Below are 19708 nucleotides of genomic sequence, written 5' to 3' on the forward strand. Positions count from 1 at the left end.
TCACAGACAGCCAAGATGGGAACTTGTGATTCTTGACACTCTGCGGGTTAGACGGACAGGGAAATGGGCGGAGGGTGGCTTTCGCTGACTGCAGTGTGGACTCCTGTACATGAAGGAGGCAAAGTCTCTGAAAGAACAGCTCCCAGCCACCTGCTTGAGTGGCAATTGGTGTGACAGTCATCACCATCTGTTACTGGGTAATTGCCACAGATGGTGAGTGGCACAGATAGGGTGTGTTCAGGCTGCCCTACAGTCACGTGGCATTACCCAGGTAGCTAGCAATTTCACACCATCAGTGTACACAACAGAGGTGTCGCACATGTATTTGTCCTCTAGCCCGTGTGACAGTACAGCAAAGATCAGGAGTCACTTCCTGTGGGCATGCTCCTGCAGTGGCACCGAGGCTGCTGTGGCAGACTTCCTTCCATCCTGGACCCACACCGTGACCGTGGAAGTGGCTGGACCTTGAATCTGGTCTCCACTCAGATCTGAGGGATTTCCAAATGTCACTGTGCTGAAGTCTTAAAATGCTGTGATGTAGTCACAACTGAAGTCCCTTTTACCCAGACATAAAACCCAAAGTCAGGCCAGGCGGTGGTGGCACACGCCTTTAATCCTAGCACTCAGGAGGCAGAGGTAGGCCGATCACTGGGAGTTCAAGGCCAGCCATCTACAAAGTGAGTCTAGGACGGCCAAGGATACACAGAGAAACCCTGTATCAAAAAAACAAAAAAACAAAACAAACAAACAAACAAAAAACCCAAAGTCAGACGTGCTAAATAACCATGATTGCCAAGCTAGTGAGTGACAGAACCAACAGAAAGGGATTGCCTGACTCCAGACACCGGCCTCGAACCATCCCTTGAGGCGTGTTCTTAGATAGCTTCAAGGTAAACAAAGGGAAACCCGGTCTCAACTCTGTTGCTTTCACAGGCCTTGTGTAACCGAGGGAGCCTGCTGGCATCTCGCTATCATCTGATCAGACGCGGGAGAAAGCAGAAGCTCCCCGCCCCCACCCATTTTCTCTTCCTTCTCTCCTTTTTAGTATGGGGGACTTATGGCTCAACCTGGCTGCCTACCTGACTGAGTCGTAGGCTACCAGCTGCTGACTGGGGGCTAGCAGGAGTTGACTGACAGACTAAAGGAATGAGTAGCTTTCCAAATGAGAGCAGAGAGCCCAAGTGGGTCACAGAGGCCTGAGAGTCTTTCCTTTGCCTGCAGTGGCGATGGGCATTTTGAAAACAGCCCGCTGACATTCCGGCCAGCACTGGAGAAGTACCGTCCAGATCGATTCCTGAATTCCAAATTAGGTAAAAGTGCCACCCACCATATAAGAGCTGGCCTCAGTTTCCCCTTGCTCCCCTAGTCATTACAATCCAAGACAGCCGTGGCCTCTTCACTACCTGGAAGAGCGTCCTGCGCAGGCTGGCTACCTGTGGGTGCATCTGCAGCTGGCGTTGCCTAGGTGACAACTTGTTATTTTCACACCCACAGCTTCTTGGAAGAGCCAAACCTAAGATGTTTGTCAGTGGGCACTCAGGTCCTGGTGTGAGGACAAGGGCGTTACAGGAAGGGATATAGGTGTGACGTCAGGATAAGCCACATAAACGTTTATTCCTGAGCTGGAGTGATATCCTTAAAGATCTACCAGCAGGAGTTCCAAAATGCAGGCAGTCTTGAGCGCCTACTAGCTTCCAGACAGCGAGTTAACAGACAGGAAAGTGACAGGGAAGGGGAGGTCAACCACGTTTGGTCTCTACAAGCATTCGCTGTGGTGAGACTTGTGGTGCTTCCTCTGCGACCCAGTGTAATACAGAGAGGCTCCAAAGGGAAAGAAATGTCAGTGTCCAAAGTGTGATGGAGAAAGGGCTTGCTGGCAATGAGGAGAGGTCAGCCATGCAGACCCTGAGGCGTGAGTGCAGGTCTATATGGTCTGGGACAAAGATGTTTGGCCATCAGAAACAAAAGCTTGGTCAAATGACAGATGGGTGCCACCCTGTGGAAGAGTTTCCCTGTCACATGACCTAGGGTATCGTGTGTGTGTGTGTGTGTGTGTGTGTGTGTGTGTCTGCATGCGCACCTGCTCATGTGCACATGTGTGTGTGTATGTATGTATGTGAGTGTGTGTATGTACGTGTGTATGTGTTGGTGTGTGTGAGTGTACATGTATGTGTGTGTCTATCTCTGTGGTGTGTGTGTGTGTGCACAGATCACTATAAACAATGTTATTCTTCTGGAAACCTTTTCTTCATCATGTATATAGGGTTGAAAATCTCATACACTATATCATATTTTGTCTAGGGATGGGGGTGTTCTGGAGCCCCCTCTTCTCCTTGAAGTTGTGTGTGCAGTATGAAACGTCCGATGAATTGAAGGTTTAAACTTTACAACCCCACTGAGGATTTTTCTAGTTATTTCTCCCTTCCCAAGATGGTGTCTGAGCCCAAAAGAGGCTTCCCCAGACTCCCGATGTTAGAGCATGCCAACTCTCAGTGGCTTTCAGCTAGTTTCTGGGCATAGACTTCTGTCCTGGTTGCTTTGGCCACGGAAAGGGAAAGGAAGGGGGCGCCATGAGGACCCAGTGTCTGATGGCGTGGCTTGGTGGATGCTGTGTCTTTGGGGAGGAAGCGAAGTGTTTGAGGGACTGGAAGGTATGGCAGAGAGCAAGCGAGAATGAGCGATTGAGCAAGCAGTCGAGACAAGGAGAGAAAGAGAGAGAAAGAGAGAGAGAGAGAGGAGGGAGGAAGTAGGGAAGGAGGGAAGGAAGTTGGGTCACAGTGGTGACCCAGAGTTTTGCCCTAAAGTCCATGGTTTGGAGATAAATCATTGTCAGTCTGAATTGGGTCTCTTCCTAGGAAGAGCCATTCAGAGAGGCAGGACATGAGATGGAGGCGGCAGTCATGAGCCTGCGTTGAGCCTAAAGCTGAAGGAGCCAGAGCTCGAAGCCCAGATCCTGCACTCATTACTGCTTTCCTTGTCCCTCAGGCCTCCGGGGGTTGCAGATCTACAGGCTACACAGGGAGGTGAGGCCCAACTACCGGCTCAAGTGTCTGTTGTGGTTGGAGAGCCAGCCTCAGCAGCCCAGCTGGGGCTGGAACCAGATTCCCTGCCCTTGCTCCTGGCAACAGGGACGATGGGACTTTCGGTTCTGGCCCAGGAACACAGGTGATGCCTCCTTCTGCCCTTCACAAACCCACCTACCATCCCCCTCCCTGACAGACGACACTCCCCCCCTCCCCCATCTCCACCAGCCACAAGCTCCTAGGCCTGAGGATGTCTGGTCTCATTGTAGGTTGGCGGGACAGCCCACAGCTATGCAGCTTCTCCTCCTGGCGAGGGGGCGTGTGCTGCAGCTATGGCCGCTGGGGAGAGTTTCGAGAAGGCTGGAGAATGCACAGTCCTTGGCAGTTTGGTATGTATCTCCCTGGAGCTCTCACACCCACGTGCTCGGGAGCCTGGGCCTCTTCTCAGACAAGCTATGGAACCTTCTGGATAAAGCCTCTTGTCCCCAGCGCTCCCCTGCTTCTTCCCCCCTTTCACCTCAACTTCCTGATCTTAGGAAATTCAGAATCCTTCATCCTGACTGCATTCTTTCAGATTAGGACAGAGTGTGTCTTCTGCCATCTTTATCTGGCCTTATGCCCTCAGCCTGGAGTGGGAATTTTTCTAGGCAAAGGAAGAGGCCCTATTTTGACTTTGTCCTCTGGACCCCCTGTTAACAAGGTTTTCTTTTGCGGGGGAGGGCGAGGACTTAGAGTCATCTCACCACAGAGACCTTCAAACGGAGTACCAGTGCAGGCAGCCCTGCATTAGAGAGCCAGAGCACACAGAGGTGAATTGGCAGGGTGGTTTGTGTCTGCTCATCCCTGGGCCTTCTCTAGTCTTGTTGCACCATCATCTATGTCCTCTCTTTCCCTGGCCCACTGAGAGCTTGTCCCATGGGCCTTGCTATATAATAGCCCCAACATGCCTTCAAGGAGGACACACAGTGTCATCTCACCCAGGCCACTGACAGTCCCCTGAGCATGGAAGGGTGTGACTCGTGCCATGCCTGACTCCAAGGCCACACTCTTGCCACCGATACGCTACCAACCCTGCCAATTGGTTCTCCAGGGCCCCTGCCCTCTGACAAAGTGTTCTTCTCCGCAGACCAGGAGCAGGAGGCACAGAACTGGTGTTGCCACTGGAACAGCAAGCCCTCCTTCTGCACCCAGTACCAAAGCAGGCGGCCCCGCATTAGCTGTGCAGGGTACAGGCCCCCGCGGCCCGGTGAGCATCATGACTGAGGTGGGGAGCATCCAGGAAGGAGATCACTTCCTAGGGCAGGATTGTGGCTGTGGGGATGTTGGGGACAGGTCTTGCGGAGGCTTCAAAGGGATGAGTATTGGAGCCAGGGACTACGAGTGTAAGAGGCTTTTGGGGGCAGATTCTGGATGCTGGGAAAATTTGTCCAAGCTTGAGTCCACCAAGATGGAAGCCCTACCTGCTAGCCAGAGGGAGTCCCAGTTTGTTAATGCTAACGTGTAATGTGTAACGTATTTCTTTTAGCTTGGACATTTGGCGATCCCCACATCACCACTTTGGACAACACCAAATACACCTTCAATGGGCTGGGGGACTTCCTGCTGGTCCAGGCCCAGGATGCAAACTCCTCCTTCCTACTGGAAGGCCGCACTGCCCAGACTGGCTCTGCCAAGGCTACTAACTTCATTGCCTTTGCTGCTCAATACAACACCAGCAGCCTGGGTTCTTCCATCACAGTAAGTCCAGGCTATCTGGCAGTCCCCCCCCAGAACCCCTCAGAGGCAGTCAGCTGGAAGAGGAAGAGAATAAAGAGAGACGTATTGTCTACTTCTCTCACTGCTGTGTCCAAGTACCTGACAAGGAACAACTTAAGGAAGGAAGAGTATGCTGGGCAGTTTCCTGTCAACTTGATGCAGGAGTCATCTGAGAGGGGGAACCTCAATTAAGAAAATGCCTCCAGCCCAGTGCGGTGGTGCACGGCTTTTATCCCAGCACTTGGGAGGCAGAGGCAGGCGGATCACTGTGAGTTCGAGGCCAGCCTGGTCTACAGAGCGAGTCTAGGACAGCCAAGGCTACACAGAGAAACCCTGTCTCAAAAAAAAAAAAAAAAAAAAAAAAAAAAAAAGAAAGAAAGAAAGAAAAGAAAGAAAGAAAAGAAAATGCCTCCAGCCCAGTGTGGTGGTGCATGCCTTTAATCCCAGCACCCAGGAGGCAGAGGCAGGCAGATCAATATGAGTTCAAGGCCAGCGTGGTCTACAAAGTAAGTCCAAGGCAGCTGGGGCTACACAGAGAAGCCCTGTCTCGGGAAACAAAGCAAACAAACAAACAAATGCCTTGGTTTAAAGGCAAACCTGTAGGGCATTTTCTTAATTAGTGATTGATGGGGATGGGCCTAGTCCATTGTGGGTGGCGTCACCCTTGGGCTGGTGGTCTTGGAATCCACAAGAAAGCAGGCTGAGCAAGCCATGGAGAACAAGCCAGTAAGCAGCACCCCTCCATGGCCTCTGCATCAGCTCCTGCCCTGCTTGAGTTCATGTCTTGACTTCCTGCAGCCATGAACGGTGATGTGCAAGCATTAGGCATATAAACCTTTTCCTTCCCATGTTCCTCCTCATGTTGCTCTGGCCATGGTGTTTGATCACAGCCGTAGTGACCGTACCTAGGACGATGGGTTTATTTTGGCTCATGGTTGTTTGTGGGTGAAGTCTGTGCATCCTGGCAGGGAAAGCATGTCTCCAAGAGAGTGTGTGAGGAGGCTGGTGACGTGTCATGTCCACAGTCAGGATCAGAACGGGACGAATGCTGGTGCTCAGCTCTCTTCTTTTTATTCAGCCTGGGCCCCCAGCCTGTGCAATGATTTTTTTTGCCCACGTTTGGAGTAAATCTGCCCTTGCCAGTTAAATATTTCTGGAAACACTCAACAGACACACCGAGAAATGTGTTTCCATTGTGATTCTACATCTTGGAACAAAGGGAGAGTGCACCCATCGATAATGGAAAGAGAAGAGTAAAACCTAGAGATGGCAGGATTATGATACGTGTCATCTCTTACTGGCTGTTTGACCTTGACAAAATTGCTGAGTTTCCAGTGTCTCTGTTTTCTTATAGCACAACGGGGACAAAGGTATTGCCTGCCCACTGGGTTACTGTGAGATAGCCTATTTGCCCACAGGGCTGCTGTGAGATAGCCCATCTGCTCCCAAAGCTGCTTTGAGATAGCCTATCTGCCCACAGGGCTGCTGGGAGATAGCCTGACACCCACTGAGCTCTCCACACATGTCAGTTGGCACATCCTTATCACCTGTCTTGTCCATCACCCTTCCTCTTCCACTGGCCCGGATTTTAGCCTTGAATTCCTCTCTAGAGCTTCACTTCCGGGCCTCTGCTTTGCCTGCTGGTTGGGCTTAGGCCTCCGCCAATTCCTTTCCAGGTTCAATGGTTCCTCGAGCCCAACGACACAGTCCGAGTTGTACACAATAACCAAACCGTGGCCTTTAACACCAGCCACACAGAAGGTAGGCTCAGTAGCTGTCAGCGTGTGCCCCGACTCCCCATCCTTTGGAACTCAGGCCTGTGGGAGTGCTGTGCTGGGGGGGCAGTGGGTAGAGGCTACAGCACCCAGCAAAACAGAGTATTTGCCTTCCTCCTGTCCCTTAAACGGCTGCATCGGAAGACCCTCAGCCAGCCTGGGCATCGAAACTTCATTTCCTACCCCAGAAGGAAGGCTCTACAGGCTGGTGTGGATGGTGCAGGGCCCTTATTTGAGGCATGGTCAGGGTCCTTCAGTGCCCTCTGTGCCATGAACCTTCACTGCTGCTGAGTTTCTGGGCCCAAGGGGCATGCTGACAGAGGTGCCACTTGTCTCCCTGTATTCCAGGCGTGTCCATATTCAACGACACTGGTGTTCTGCTGACCCAAAATGGCTCCCAAGTCTCAGCTAACTTCGATGGGATGGTGACCATCACCGTGATTGCTCTCTCCAACATCCTTCATGCCTCCTCCAGCCTCTCAGAAGAGTACCGCAACCACACAAAGGGCCTGTTGGGTAAGAAGCAGAGCTCTGTACATACCAAGGCAACTGCCCCTCCCCTGGGCCTTGGATTCTCCTCCCCAGTTCTTTCTCAGCCCTGTTGGGTAAAGAGAGGGGCTGTTTCACCCACTCTTTAGACTACTTTCCTGTTTGTTGCCATCTTTCTAAGAGAACCTGAAGGGGGCGCTATGGGGAAGGTGGAGGCACAGATGTCCTCTCCCTCCCACCCCTACATTCCCCCCCCCCTTTTTTCACTCTTGCTTCCTTCCTTATTCCTATCTTCCCCCACTTTCTTCTTGATTTTTTTTTCTCCCTTTTTAAAGCAGGGTGTGAGCGCATGGTCCTCTCCTACCTCCTGGGGCCCTGGACCCAGGACAGATGCAGCTGCCCTGTTGGTTGCTCTGGAGAAGGGAAGTCACCTTCCTGTAGTGGCAAACCTTCTTCTCTGTCCCACAGGAGTCTGGAATGATAATCCAGAAGATGACTTCAGGATGCCTAATGGCTCCACCATCCCTTCAAACAGCTCCGAGGAGATGCTTTTTCACTATGGAATGACATGTGAGCCTGGGGTCCTCGGGCCACTAGGGCAGGACAGTGAGGGAACTGCTGGGTTGTTGCCTTTGTGCTTGTGGGGACCTTAGGCATCCTTGCTGAGGTCTGGAAATTTTGCCACTGCCCCATGTTTGTCCCCTGCTTCCACCCCACCTGCACGTCTCAGAGGAGGAGAATGGGTGGCTCAGAAGCCAGAAGCCATCCTGTCCCTACCAGCTCCCATGCCACCCCCTCACCCATGGAGCCATATATGATGAGGGTTGGGGTGGGCGGGGCTGAAATATGGCTGGGATCTCATAGCACCATCATACCTCCTATGTCGTAGGGGAAATCAATGGGACAGGCCTCCTTGGGATAAGGACAGACTCCTTGCCTTCCAACTTCACCCCCGTCTTCTTGTCCCAACTGCTGGACAAGAACACCTCAGATATAGGCTTGGTTTCTGGGTGCAATGATGACCTACGGTGCAAGTTTGACGCCCTCGCCACAGGAAACAAAAATATTGGACAAAACACCAATGCGATCCTTGAGACATTCCAGGACATGAATGGCACCCTCAGTAAGTGACGCAAAGCTCAGAGAGACCATTTTAGAGACAGGAAGCGGACAAGGACCCCTGTTTCATGACACCCCTTCAAGCTCCACATTTTTAGTCCTTTAATGGATCAACACCCTCTCGACAGCTCCCAGCTCACTCAGGCCCTCTGATGGACAGCAGCCTTCCCTTCCCTGCCCTACGTGGGCTGTCTCCTCCCTCTTCTGACACCCAGAACCCCTGTCCTGACACTCCTTCCCCTCCACTGGCTTTGGGGCTCACTGATAACTTTGTGCAAGCCCTTCCCTTGCCCAAAAGGCTCTCTCCACAGGCAGCCACAGCCACGTCTCTCTCATCCTTTGACGCTGCCTGCTTAGCAAAACCTTCGGGACTGTCTTGTCTCAATTTCCTGTTTATTCACACCCCCTTTCCTGATGTTTAAAAAAAATATTTATAACTACTAAGTGTGTTTTATAATTTATAATTCCCTTGGGCCTCTTTTTCCATCACTTGTTCATTGCTATAGAGTTTAGTGTCACGTGCCCAGTAAATGTATTAATAGAGTGAATTAATGAACAATGGAATTGAAATAATAGGCTTCCAAGAAACAGAGCATTGAGAGAGTTTGACTGTCTCTTTCTGGGAAAAATGGAATGCCCACCTACAACATATGACCCTCATGGCTCTCAGTCCTTCCCAGGCCATGGAGCATTCTGTTCGGGGAAGAATAATCTGGTTTTAGGGGGAGACTGAAAAATGGAGGCTAAAGGTTAGGCAGTGGGCAGTGCAAGCCCGGCATGTACTGCACAGTTTGCAGAGCAGGAAGCAAGACTGAGTCCTGCTCCAGGAGGTGGATGCCAGGCTTGGTACAGGCTTGTAGGAAAGAGCAGAAAGGGAAGGCTGGAGAGCGCCCTGCACACAGCTACTCTCCGCGTTTCTCTATTTCAGATCAGTTCCCACCCTCTATCCACTGCTGCAGTGAGATTCAAGCCTACAAGAGGGAGACAGAGACCGTTGTGATCACCAGTGACTCTAAGGATGTCAAATTCAACCTCACCAACCTGTGTAGTGGCTTTGAACTCTTTGGTATGACTTTGGCTGGCAATAGGATGGGCTGGACGCAGGAGTCGGTCGGGCTAGTAGGCACCGATCCGTCTCTCCAGCCCCCCTGAGAAATAGCATTTCTTAAGATTGGTACTTAGAGCTGGCTATAGAGGCTCAAGCCTGTAATCCTCGTGGGTGGGAGGCTAAGGAAGGAGGATTGCCATGAGATCGAGGCCAGACTGGCATACAGAGTGACACCCTGCCTCAAAAAAAAAAAAAAAAAAAAAAAAAAAAAAAAAAAAAAAAAAAAAAGAAAAAGAAAAGATACCTATAGGTGAAATGGGTGACCCCTCCCCAGATGAGCAGCAGTTGGAGGGGGTTGGATAGATTTAACCAAATAGGTAGACTGAGTCTGGGCACACACAGGCAATACAAAGGCCATTTCACCCCCATCTTATAATTCTCTTCTTTTTGAGACAGGGTCTCATTATTCAGTTCTGGCTGTCCTGGAACTCACTATGTTGAGCAGGCTGGCTTTGAACTTACAGAGATCTGCCTGCCTGCCTCTGCCTCTCAGGATTAAAGGCATGCACCACCATGCCCAGCTATATGCATTACTTTTAACCATCATGGAGCATTTACCAAATCATTAGAATAATCAAATATGGCCATTAAAAAAATGCTAGTTTAGCCAGTGGTGGTGGCGCACGCCTTTAATCCCAGAACTCAGGAGGCAGAGGCAGGCAGCTCTCTGAGTTCATGGCCAGCCTGGTTTACAGAGTGAGCTCCAGGTCAGTTGGGGCTACACAGAGAAACCCTGTCTCCCCGAAAACAACGACAACAATAAGTAAATAAATAAATAAATAAATAAATAAATAAAACTAGTTTACAGGGCTGGTGAGATGGCTCAGCAAATAAAAGTGCTTGTCACTAAACCTAATGGCCTAAGTTCCACCCCTGGGACTCACATGATGGAAGGAAAGACTGATTCTTGCAAGCTGTCCTCTGAGCTCCACGTGAACGCTCCGGAAGGCATGCATACATGCTCCCCCCACCCCACCTTACACACATAAACACACACACACATACACAACGTAATAAAACCCATGAGTTTATAGCATTATCATATCTATTTAAAAAGTTACACACTCTGAAATATGACTAAAGAAATACAAATGCCCTCCCTGGTACTTCTCGTTTTTCAGCAGTTAGCCATATTTATCCGGCTTTTATTACAGCATCTGAGAACCCAGGCTGGCAGCTGCGACCTGGGTCAAAGAGCCAAAGTGGAAGGGATGGTGGCTTTCTTGGCTAAACCAAAGCCATCGGGACTTTTCTCTGGGCTCTGACTGCCACTTTGCTTTGCTGGGTACGGAGGGGTAGTTTTGTCTATATCTTCTTTACTCCTTATGGCACTACCTTGGCACACAATAGCAAGGTTTTCTGCCATCCTGGGCCCCTCTTCTGGGAAGTGATGGCGTGACGTTAACGCTCGTCCGTGCCGACTCTGTGCCTTCCAACCTGCTCTCTGTTGCCTGTGGTCTGACATCTGATATGGCAGCAAGGCCCAGGAAGTCGGAGGAGAGGATGATGAGAAGGCAGAAGAAGAGGTCCTGGGAGGCAAAGCCACTCCACCCTGCAGTCTGGGGAGATGTTAAGGGGACCCTTTCACTTATGCTCGGTCCCCACCATGACCCATCCTGGTACAGGCTCAAGCAGGGATGCACTTAGGGAACTCTTTGTGGGGTGTAGGGGGGAGTAGCCTTACCTTATGTGGATTTCTGCCTGCACCAGCATGCCTGGCAGGTGGTACATGATTCCTCCAGCTTGGAGCATGGCCGCCACCACCCTAGGAATCCCAGCTCTGCTCAAAAGGATGCATGATGGCATTCAAGGTTCAGGGAGAGGCCTGGGGTGTGGGAGAAGAGCCACAGCGTCCTTCGGGGGAATTAGACACACTGAGCCTGGAACAGAGGACTCTGCAGGTGCTGAGGTCCCTTTTTCTCTGGACAGAAAACGGGAGTTTGCAGTGGACACCAGCATCTCCAGAACCGTGTACCCTGGAGATTCTAGCAAGAGACACCAGGACTGGTTTGTTATCTGTCCTCCAGCCCAAGACTGTGGTTTGCTTCTGTAATAAGAAGAGCCAGTGTTTGTACAATGAGACGAGCAGGGAGGGCAATTCTACCCTTGAGGTGAGTAGTGGGAGCCGAGAGAGGTGGTGGTGAGGAAGCAAGCGGAGAGATGCTGCGAGTGTGCTTCCTCGGGCAAGGTGTTTGTGGGGAGGAGGGTGGAGCTATGGTGGGTGAGTTTGGGGTGGGGGAGGCACACCTTGGGTTACAAACTCTTGTGTGAAGTGGGGCAAACATCATTGATTAGAGCACAAAAGAGGTTTTGTGCTCCACCTCCCATCCTGTCACTGCAGCCTTTCCCATGGTTCCCCACCGGGGCGCTGAACTGTAGGACCAGAAGGCTTTCCTGTGCTTGCTGGCTAGAGGTCCTGAGCCTCCAGCACAGCTTCCCTGCCCCTCTCCAGACCAGAGTCCTTTGAGCTCAGCCATAAGAAACCCTTATATAGGGCGTTATGGAGAGTGACTCACCAAACATATCTCTTTGGGATTGGGAAGAGAGGGGCAGGATGCTGCCTTGAGACCACCGCCCCCCCCCCCCAGCACCTCTGTCTGCTCTTTCATCTAGCCGAGGAAGCACCTTTTTCAGTTTGAGAAAAATCTGCTCCATCTACATTCGTGGTCTAGTTTTATGACCCAAGTCCACAGATCTTGCCCCGTTTCTGCATTGTGGCTTTGTTTGTTTTTCTTTCCTCTGTGTTTCTTCCTGCCTGACTCTATCAAGGATTCCAGGGAAGGAGGTACAGGCTGAGAGAGGTGATGCTGAGAGCCCGCTACAGGGCCAGGCAGGGGATTGTGTGGCCTTGGGAAGGGACTCCTAGTCTACTACTGTTCGGTGCCAGAGAGAGTGAGACAAACAAGGCTTCTCATGGTAGAAGTTCTTCAGCTTATAAATACCAGCAACCCTGCTGTCATTCAGGTGACCAGCTGCAAGTGTGACAGGCACACCTTTGGACGCTTCTGCGAACGCACTAAGGACCTCTGCGAAGAGCCATGCTTCCCAAATGTGCACTGTATTCCTGGGAAAGGCTGTGAGGCCTGCCCCCAAGGCTTGACTGGAGATGGGCGTCATTGTGCAGGTGAACTGGGAACAGGGCCCTTGCAAGAGGAGGCTCTGGGTCCAGGTGATGCGTCAAGGGTCTGTGACAGAACTGGTGTTTAGCAAACAATGTCTTTAAATCTCACAAGAAGCTATGATGCGGAGGGCTAAGAAGCAGGTAGTAGATGGTGTGGGGCTGAAGGGGGGGCATGCAGAAGCTGAGGATGGAGCTGGAACAGAGTAGCCCCGAGACCCTGCTGGAGAAAACTTGGAAGAAAGACTGACGGAGAAGGCTAAGGAACCAGATGTAAGCTGGACTCTCAGGCACCTGGGCATCTTCAGAGACATAAGGCTCAGGGCTTCTGCTTTTCACGAGTCAGGACATTTGGAGGTGTTTGTTGCTTTTAAACATCTGTATTATTAGTAGGGCCTAATAATTGTTTATTATCAGTATTATCAGTATGCCCAGAAGGTCCGGCTAGGAATCAAGACACTGACACTTGTTATATTTTAAAATAGCATTAGTTAACCTGGGGCAGGGCAGACATTAATCCTCTAAACTACTTCCCGTAGTGGGGCAGGCATCCCACACCTTGCCTCAATCCCACGCCATCTCCTTCTAATAACTTCTATCAAGCCACCTGCCGTCCATAATTCCCAAATACTTGCTAACGTTCTTCACCTGGGCTGAACCTCCAGCCACATCTGCCACGTGTTTCTCTTCCATCTAAGCCATGGCGGCCTTCTTTCTCCTCTCGGGATCCTCTCCTCCTCTTCTTTCTCCTTCCTCCTCTTCTTCCCAGAATTCCTCTCTCTCCTTCTCAGGACCCTTAGCCACCCCTATCTCATCTGCCCTGCCCAGGTGGGATGGGTTTTTATTAATTAGCATCAAAATCCATCAGACCATCCCCTAACAGGTGTTGCCATGGGGACCTTGTGACAGAGAAACTGCAGTTTTCCTTTGAGTTCTTTCTTCTCCTCTCCCTCTGAGCCACTGTAGTCACCATAGCAGAAATGACAGTGCGACCTTCCACATACAACCAGGAGGCGGCTGTCTTCCAAGCAGAGGCCAGAGTGGGCAGAACCTGGAGATAAGCGAAGTACACTTCTGTCCTTCTCCCACTATCTTTCCTGGTCTTTCTGTGACAAAGTTGCTCTGGTCAACATGCCACGTTCTCTGCAGAGATGAAAGAACACTTAGCTGACAGACAGGGAAAGGTTGCTTTACAGAGAAACACTTGGAGTAGATGAGGGGAAGCTAGTTTGGGGCCCAGAGTGGCCCACAAGCACAACAGGGATTGGGCAAGTATGGGAGGCGGGGATCCAAGCTATCCTGAGAGTAGGTTCCAATAGGCCACTCAGCTCCCATCAGCTGCCCAGCCCTGGTGTGGCTGACCTCCCTCCTCCTTTCACAGCTCTAGAGGACCCTTTATTCTGCCAAAACCACTCGTGTCCTGTGAATTATTGCTATAACCATGGCCACTGCTACATCTCGGGGGCTCCAGATTGCCAGCCCACTTGCACCTGCCCCCCAGCCTTCACTGATAACCGCTGCCTCCTGGCTGGGAACAATTTCACTCCCGCCATCTCTAAAGGTACCGCTAAAGGCTCCTGCCATGTGAGTCCCATGCACCTCTCATGTCTGGGAACGATGGGGAAACTAGTGTCTGAGGCTCATGTTCTGAAACGCACAGATAAGAATGGAGATTTCCCCCTGGGGGCTGAGTTGGGGGCTGAGGGAGCTGTCCAGAAGCCTCCTGGCTCCACTAGATGAGAGCCATGGGAGGCCTGGTCAGCACAGGGGCCGCTGTGGGATGCAGGCCTTCAGTGACCTTGCCATGGTGGATGGAGCTATCTCTCTGAGTGGTTGCATGGGGGAAATACTTGATAAGTGTAGGAAATCCATGGGGCTGATATGGGTCCTCTTCTTTATCCCCAGAGCTGCCCTTGAGGACCATCGTGCTGTCACTCAGGGAAGATGAGAACGCCTCCAAAGCTGATGTCAATGCCTCGGTCAGTGCTGCTTGCTGGGCTCCCAGTGGGAAGCTGATCTTGAAAGGGTCCCACAGGGTCTGTGCTGTAACTTGCACATGCTTCAGGATTAGAGGCCACAGAACGTGTTAGAATCACCAGCTTGTCATGAGAAGACTCTAGGGAGGCATGCCACCCAGTCTGTTCCCTCTAGGTACCCCCCATGAGTCACATTTTCTGGCTGTTAGAGAGAAGTCGCCTGCACGATGACTTCCCAGAGGGAACGGGGACTCCTCTGACACCGCATCCTTGGCTATCGCTCCGTGAAGCCAAGTAGCCATATTGGTGAATGGCGGAAACTCTAGACTCCTAGACACAGGGGTTCAGAGCTCTGGCCAGCCTCTTTCTAGAGCAGCGGTTATTAGACAAGCGATTTATAGCAGCTCTGCGTATAAAAGTGGATGGTAGTAAGTAGCACCTGTCACTAGGTTGTGTCAAGATTTGAATGATAATGCCTGTAAAGCACTTAGCACCGAAAGAGGACAGGCATTCAAGGCGATTATTCCTATTAGCACCCTGACCGCCAGAGACGTTAAATCCCAACTGGTCAGATCCGCTGCCCTTGACTATACAGGCTCTTTGAATATAACCAGTTCCTGAATCACCGTGGTGACATTCCTGGCGCCTGGCCATCCCTAGGTCTTAGCTAAACACTTTGTGTTTGGGACCTATGAGGGGAGAGAAGGGGGCGGAGTCAGAGATCAAGCAGAGGTGCTCATTTCAGATGTCCCCCTGGTAATGTTGAGGCAGGGGGGTTGGGGGGGGGATGTCACACTCTTTATCCATTGAGCCTTTAAGAGGCAAGGACCCAGGCCAGCCTCTGACCTAGGCATGAGTGTGGACCCCTCATTCAAAGGTAGGCAAGGCCTCTCTGATCCTCATTCAACCTAAACTCCCCCATTTTTCCCTATCATAGGTGGCACACAGACTAGGGAACCTGTACATGCGGGCTTTTATCCGGAACAGCGTAGTGGAACTGACGCGAACGTAAGTGAGGCTGTCCCTCCATGACTCCCCCCTCCCCCTCCTCCCACTCTGCAACCCCCCTCTTCTTCCCCTCCCATACAGCTCTCCCGGAGCAAAGGCCATTCATCACTGGAAGGTCATCTCCCACTTCCAGTACCGTCCGAGGGGCCCAGTCATCCACTACCTGAACAACCAGCTGATAGGGGCTGTGTTGGAGGCCTTCCTCCTCCAGGCTAGGCAAGAGAGGAGTGGAGAAGCCAGGAAGGACGTCCACTTCTTCCCCATCTCAGAGGCAGATGTCCGCAATGAAATGGCTCGTGAGTCACTTGATTTTGTTGACAATTCAGAGACAGCTGGAGAAAAGAAAGTAAATAGCGGGGCCATCCCGGACCCACAGCCATGTCAATCCCCAGTAGAAAGTGTTGTACGCAGGTCCACAGTTGAAGAAGCAGTGGGTTAAGTTAGCTTGCCTGTGTATAAATCTTTGGGTGAAATTTAAAATATATCCCCCAACAGCTTTTTTTTTTTTTTTTTTTTTTTTAAAGATTCAGAGCAGGGCCACAAGATGTTGCTGGTGGGCACGTGTAGGAGTGTCACACAACAATGATCCCAACCCCAGGCAGCCTGATAGGTTCCATTTTTCTACTCATTTGTTTGTTTGCTTTGGGGGACGAGATCTAGGCTGGCCTCTGTCCGGCTTCAAACTCCCAATCCTCTTGTGTGCCCTAGCCTCACAAACGCGGGGATTTCGGGGATAACACCACAGCACCCAGCTGGCTTCACTTCCTTTAGTAAAAATCACTCATGGTCTTCCTAAGCTATCATCGCTCCGAGCACACGACAGCCTCCCTTTTACCATGCCTTCCAACTGGAGACAGGTGGGGCATTAAGGGACTCCTGAAAGGATGTGGCCCCACTCAAGCCAGAACTCCATGGTCCCACTGGGAAAATAAATGGAACTTCTGACAGCCTCTTGTTCTCCTGGGCAGGGAGCAAGGGGGACCAAGGAAAAGCCTGCCTGGCTTCCAGTAGACAATAGGGGTGGGACTACGCCCAGCGTGGGATAAGGGTGGGACTATGCCCAGCACGTGATGAGAGCTGCTTCTAGAGTCCGGTTTATGCTTCCTGCTTCTTGGGGCAAGAAACGTGAAGTCTGCCCAAACTCCTGCACATTGGGTAGCTGCGGTGAGGAGAAAGGCGACCGGAAGGAGGCAGTTCTGACTCTGCATCCACTACAGGAAAATCCATCTCAGCACTTGTGAGGTGACACAGGGGGATCAGGAGCTCAGTGAGAGCTTTGGCCGTGTAGCAGGTTTGGGGCAAACCTGGGCTACCAGGAGATCATGTCTGAAAGAATGAAAGAAAAGAAGGAGAAGGCAGCTGGGAAAGAGGAAAATACCATTTCATTGTACAAACAAGTTTATTGTAGAAAGTTTAGGAAGCAGTAGGGTTACAAAAGTAAGACAGAAAAGACAGGACGAATTGTATTCTGTTGTGCCTTAGGCAACTTCACACATCATGTTTTATAAAGGGATCAAATTACACCTGTGTTTGGCATCCTCCACATTAAGTAATAATGACTACATTACCTTAAATTTTGTGTGCCTATTCCCATATGGCATATTATCCTTACAATGATACTTTTGAAACTGGTGTTTATAACAAATCTTAAATGTTTTGGGAATAGCTACTTTTTATTAGTATTTATTATGTGCCTAGCCCTGTCAAGGGCCATTTTCATACTTTTTAATTTTAAAGATGTATTTACTCATTATGTATACAGTATTCTGCCTGCATGTGAGCCAGAAGGCCAGAAGAGGGGGACCAGATCTCATTATAGATGGTTATAAGCCACCATGTGGGTGCTGGGAATTGAACTCAGGACCTTTGGAAGAACAGCCAGTGCTCTTAATCTCTGAGCCATCTCTCCAGGACCACTTTTTTATTTTTTATTTTTGTTTTTTTTTTCGAGACAGGGTTCTTCTTGTAGTCCTGGCTGTCCTGGACTCACTTTGTAGACCAAGCTGGCCTTGAACTCACAGAGATCCACCTACTTCTGCCTCCCAAGTGCTGGGATTAAAGACATGCGCCATGCCCAGATATACTTTTAAAGACAAGAAAATTGAGTCTGACTTAGGGGGAAATCCCTAAATCACACAGCTAGTTAATCAGAGAGTCTGAGTTTCAGCTCCGTTCTGGATGACTTGCGCATGTGTGCTCATCACGACTGCCCTGGTTGTGGTCGCAGTGTTGATAGGATGAACCACGAAGAACTGAATGAATGCTCACAGATACACAGATCCAGGAATCCGCACATCCAACCAGTTGTTTCTCAGAATAAACCCGACGTCTGACTTCCTGAGAGAAAAGGTATCGATTTGTCTTGGTAGTTTGCTTGCTCTAAGCATCTTTTTCCTTCCCACAGTGAACCTAACTATGCTGGACTACTACTTCACATGTGATGGCTACAAGGGTTACCGCCTGGTCTACAGCCCCCAGGACGGCGTCACCTGCGTGTCCCCATGTAGTGAGGGCTACTGTCACAATGGAGGTCAATGTGAGCACCTGCCAGATGGACCCCGTTGCAGGTGAGTAGGGGTCTCGGGGAGGATAGTGCTAGGGAGCCAAGTTGGACTAGACACCCCAATAGGCCCAGGAAGGTGACAGTCCCTCCCAACACATGATGTTGGGATGACTCCCTAGTGGCTGGGGGGACAAGAAACAGAGAAAGGGGCGGTGGGATGAGGGTGTGTGCCGCTCCTCTGCATGTGTCACTTCTGAAACCCAAGCTAGACGCAAGAGGTTACTCTGGCCATTCTGGAGATGAGAACACTGCGCTGTCGACTGGTGAGGGCCCGGTGGTCACCCAGGAAGTAAAGTGACAGGGCACTAAGAACGGATGTCTTCCAGTCCTCATAGAAGGGAACCCACTGTTTTGGTCTGGTTCCAGTCCTGCCCCTCTATAAGAACACTCAGTCTGGGGGTGCCCCTGAAGCTGGTTCTGCGGGCCTCCTCCACATATTAACAAACTGGGTGTATTCCCTGAGGAGAGGACTGTAAGTCTGCAGGGACATGGGGGCCTGTCTCCCAGTGTTCTCTGCATCCTAGTGCCTCACTCTGAGTCCAGAACTGGTTAAAGGATGTGGGTCTAGTGGAGGGTGGAGCCATCCTTTGAGAGAATAAGGAGAAGAGTTTGTGACTATGCTGGCACATGTACCTTTGTCCCTAACCCTTCTGGCCCATACAGATGGTGTAGACCTAGTTTTAAAGACCATATTTCCCTCCTTTGGCTGGGGTCTTGCTTCAAAATGGCCTCAAGACTGGCTAGATCTTCCATCCAGGGTATAGAGCCCTGCCTGTCCCAGATAATGGCCCCTGTCCCCAGGAGAGGACGGCGTCCTCACTGACCACACTTGTTGTCTCTGTCCCCAGCTGCGCGTCCTTCACCATCTACACATCCTGGGGCGAACGCTGTGAACACCTAAGTGTGAAACTTGGGGCATTCTTCGGGATCCTCTTCGGGACCCTGGGTGCCCTCTTGCTGCTGGGGATCTTGGCGTTTGTAGTCTTTCACTTCTGGGGCTGCTGCGTGAGCAAGTTCTCCTACCCTTTGGACTCAGAACTGTGAGGCCTTGCTCCAGATGGGCAGCTGTGCCCAGGATACCTCAGGACCCACCCATCACTCCATCACTCCACCTTTGCCCCAGGGAGACGGCAAAGTGGCAGGTGAATGCAGGTGATTTGTGCCTCTTCAAGAATGAAGAAAAGGAGTGAAACCAGACTCTGCCTTGTTAGTACAGCAGGTGCAGGAAAAGGCCGTGACGACCAAATATATAGATGGATGGGTTCCTACACAGACACATCTGCAGAGAGGACACTGCCTATGTATGAGTGCAGGCTATGCGCGCGTGTGTGTGCGCGCACACACACCCCAGAGTTGATGGGTGGCTGGCTCTACATTAACCAAAATGTTTTTACATATAAAACTGGCTTACTTCTCATTAAAATCTATTTAAATAAAGTCTCATCTTTTGGTGTCTCCAAACCACGGGTTCCATTCCAGATTTCTTCTGGTGGCTGAAGAGCTAGGCCCAGCACATTCTCTCACTCATCATAAACATAGTGGTAACAGTTATATATTAGGCAGGGGGCAGAAGAGGCAGGCAGTGGGGCCCAGCCCTAACACAGTTCCCAGCGGCCCCATGTTGGCTGCATCAGTGGCCACAATGCTGGCTTGGTCCTTGCTTCCTGCTGTCTCACCCATCCCTACACCTCAGGCAATACTTTGGGGGCAGTTGTTTCTCAAAGATTTCTGTGCTGAAGCCTCCTTGGTCCTCAGCGCAGCCATGTTGAAGTGC

The 19708-nt window shown here is 51.0% G+C and overlaps 1 protein-coding gene across 1 annotated transcript in view; it reads left to right on the forward strand.

The window, feature by feature from the left end:
• Muc4 (mucin 4, cell surface associated) overlaps positions 1–19245 on the forward strand; it is a 31999-nt gene extending 12754 nt beyond the window's left edge. The window contains exons 9-26 of the mRNA XM_051150543.1: positions 1222–1310; positions 2986–3165; positions 3293–3412; positions 4150–4269; positions 4549–4760; positions 6455–6539; positions 6902–7069; positions 7511–7612; positions 7932–8165; positions 9090–9227; positions 11199–11380; positions 12234–12393; positions 13769–13948; positions 14293–14366; positions 15301–15371; positions 15453–15667; positions 17776–17938; positions 18783–19245. Of these exons, the coding sequence (XP_051006500.1) occupies positions 1222–1310; positions 2986–3165; positions 3293–3412; positions 4150–4269; positions 4549–4760; positions 6455–6539; positions 6902–7069; positions 7511–7612; positions 7932–8165; positions 9090–9227; positions 11199–11380; positions 12234–12393; positions 13769–13948; positions 14293–14366; positions 15301–15371; positions 15453–15667; positions 17776–17938; positions 18783–18978 (2689 nt within the window). The 3' untranslated portion in view covers positions 18979–19245. The remainder of the gene's footprint in view (positions 1–1221; positions 1311–2985; positions 3166–3292; positions 3413–4149; positions 4270–4548; positions 4761–6454; positions 6540–6901; positions 7070–7510; positions 7613–7931; positions 8166–9089; positions 9228–11198; positions 11381–12233; positions 12394–13768; positions 13949–14292; positions 14367–15300; positions 15372–15452; positions 15668–17775; positions 17939–18782) is intronic.
• Positions 19246–19708: the final 463 nt, after the last annotated feature.

This window comes from Acomys russatus, chromosome 8, assembly GCF_903995435.1.
Source record: "Acomys russatus chromosome 8, mAcoRus1.1, whole genome shotgun sequence".
Taxonomy (NCBI): domain Eukaryota; kingdom Metazoa; phylum Chordata; class Mammalia; order Rodentia; family Muridae; genus Acomys; species Acomys russatus.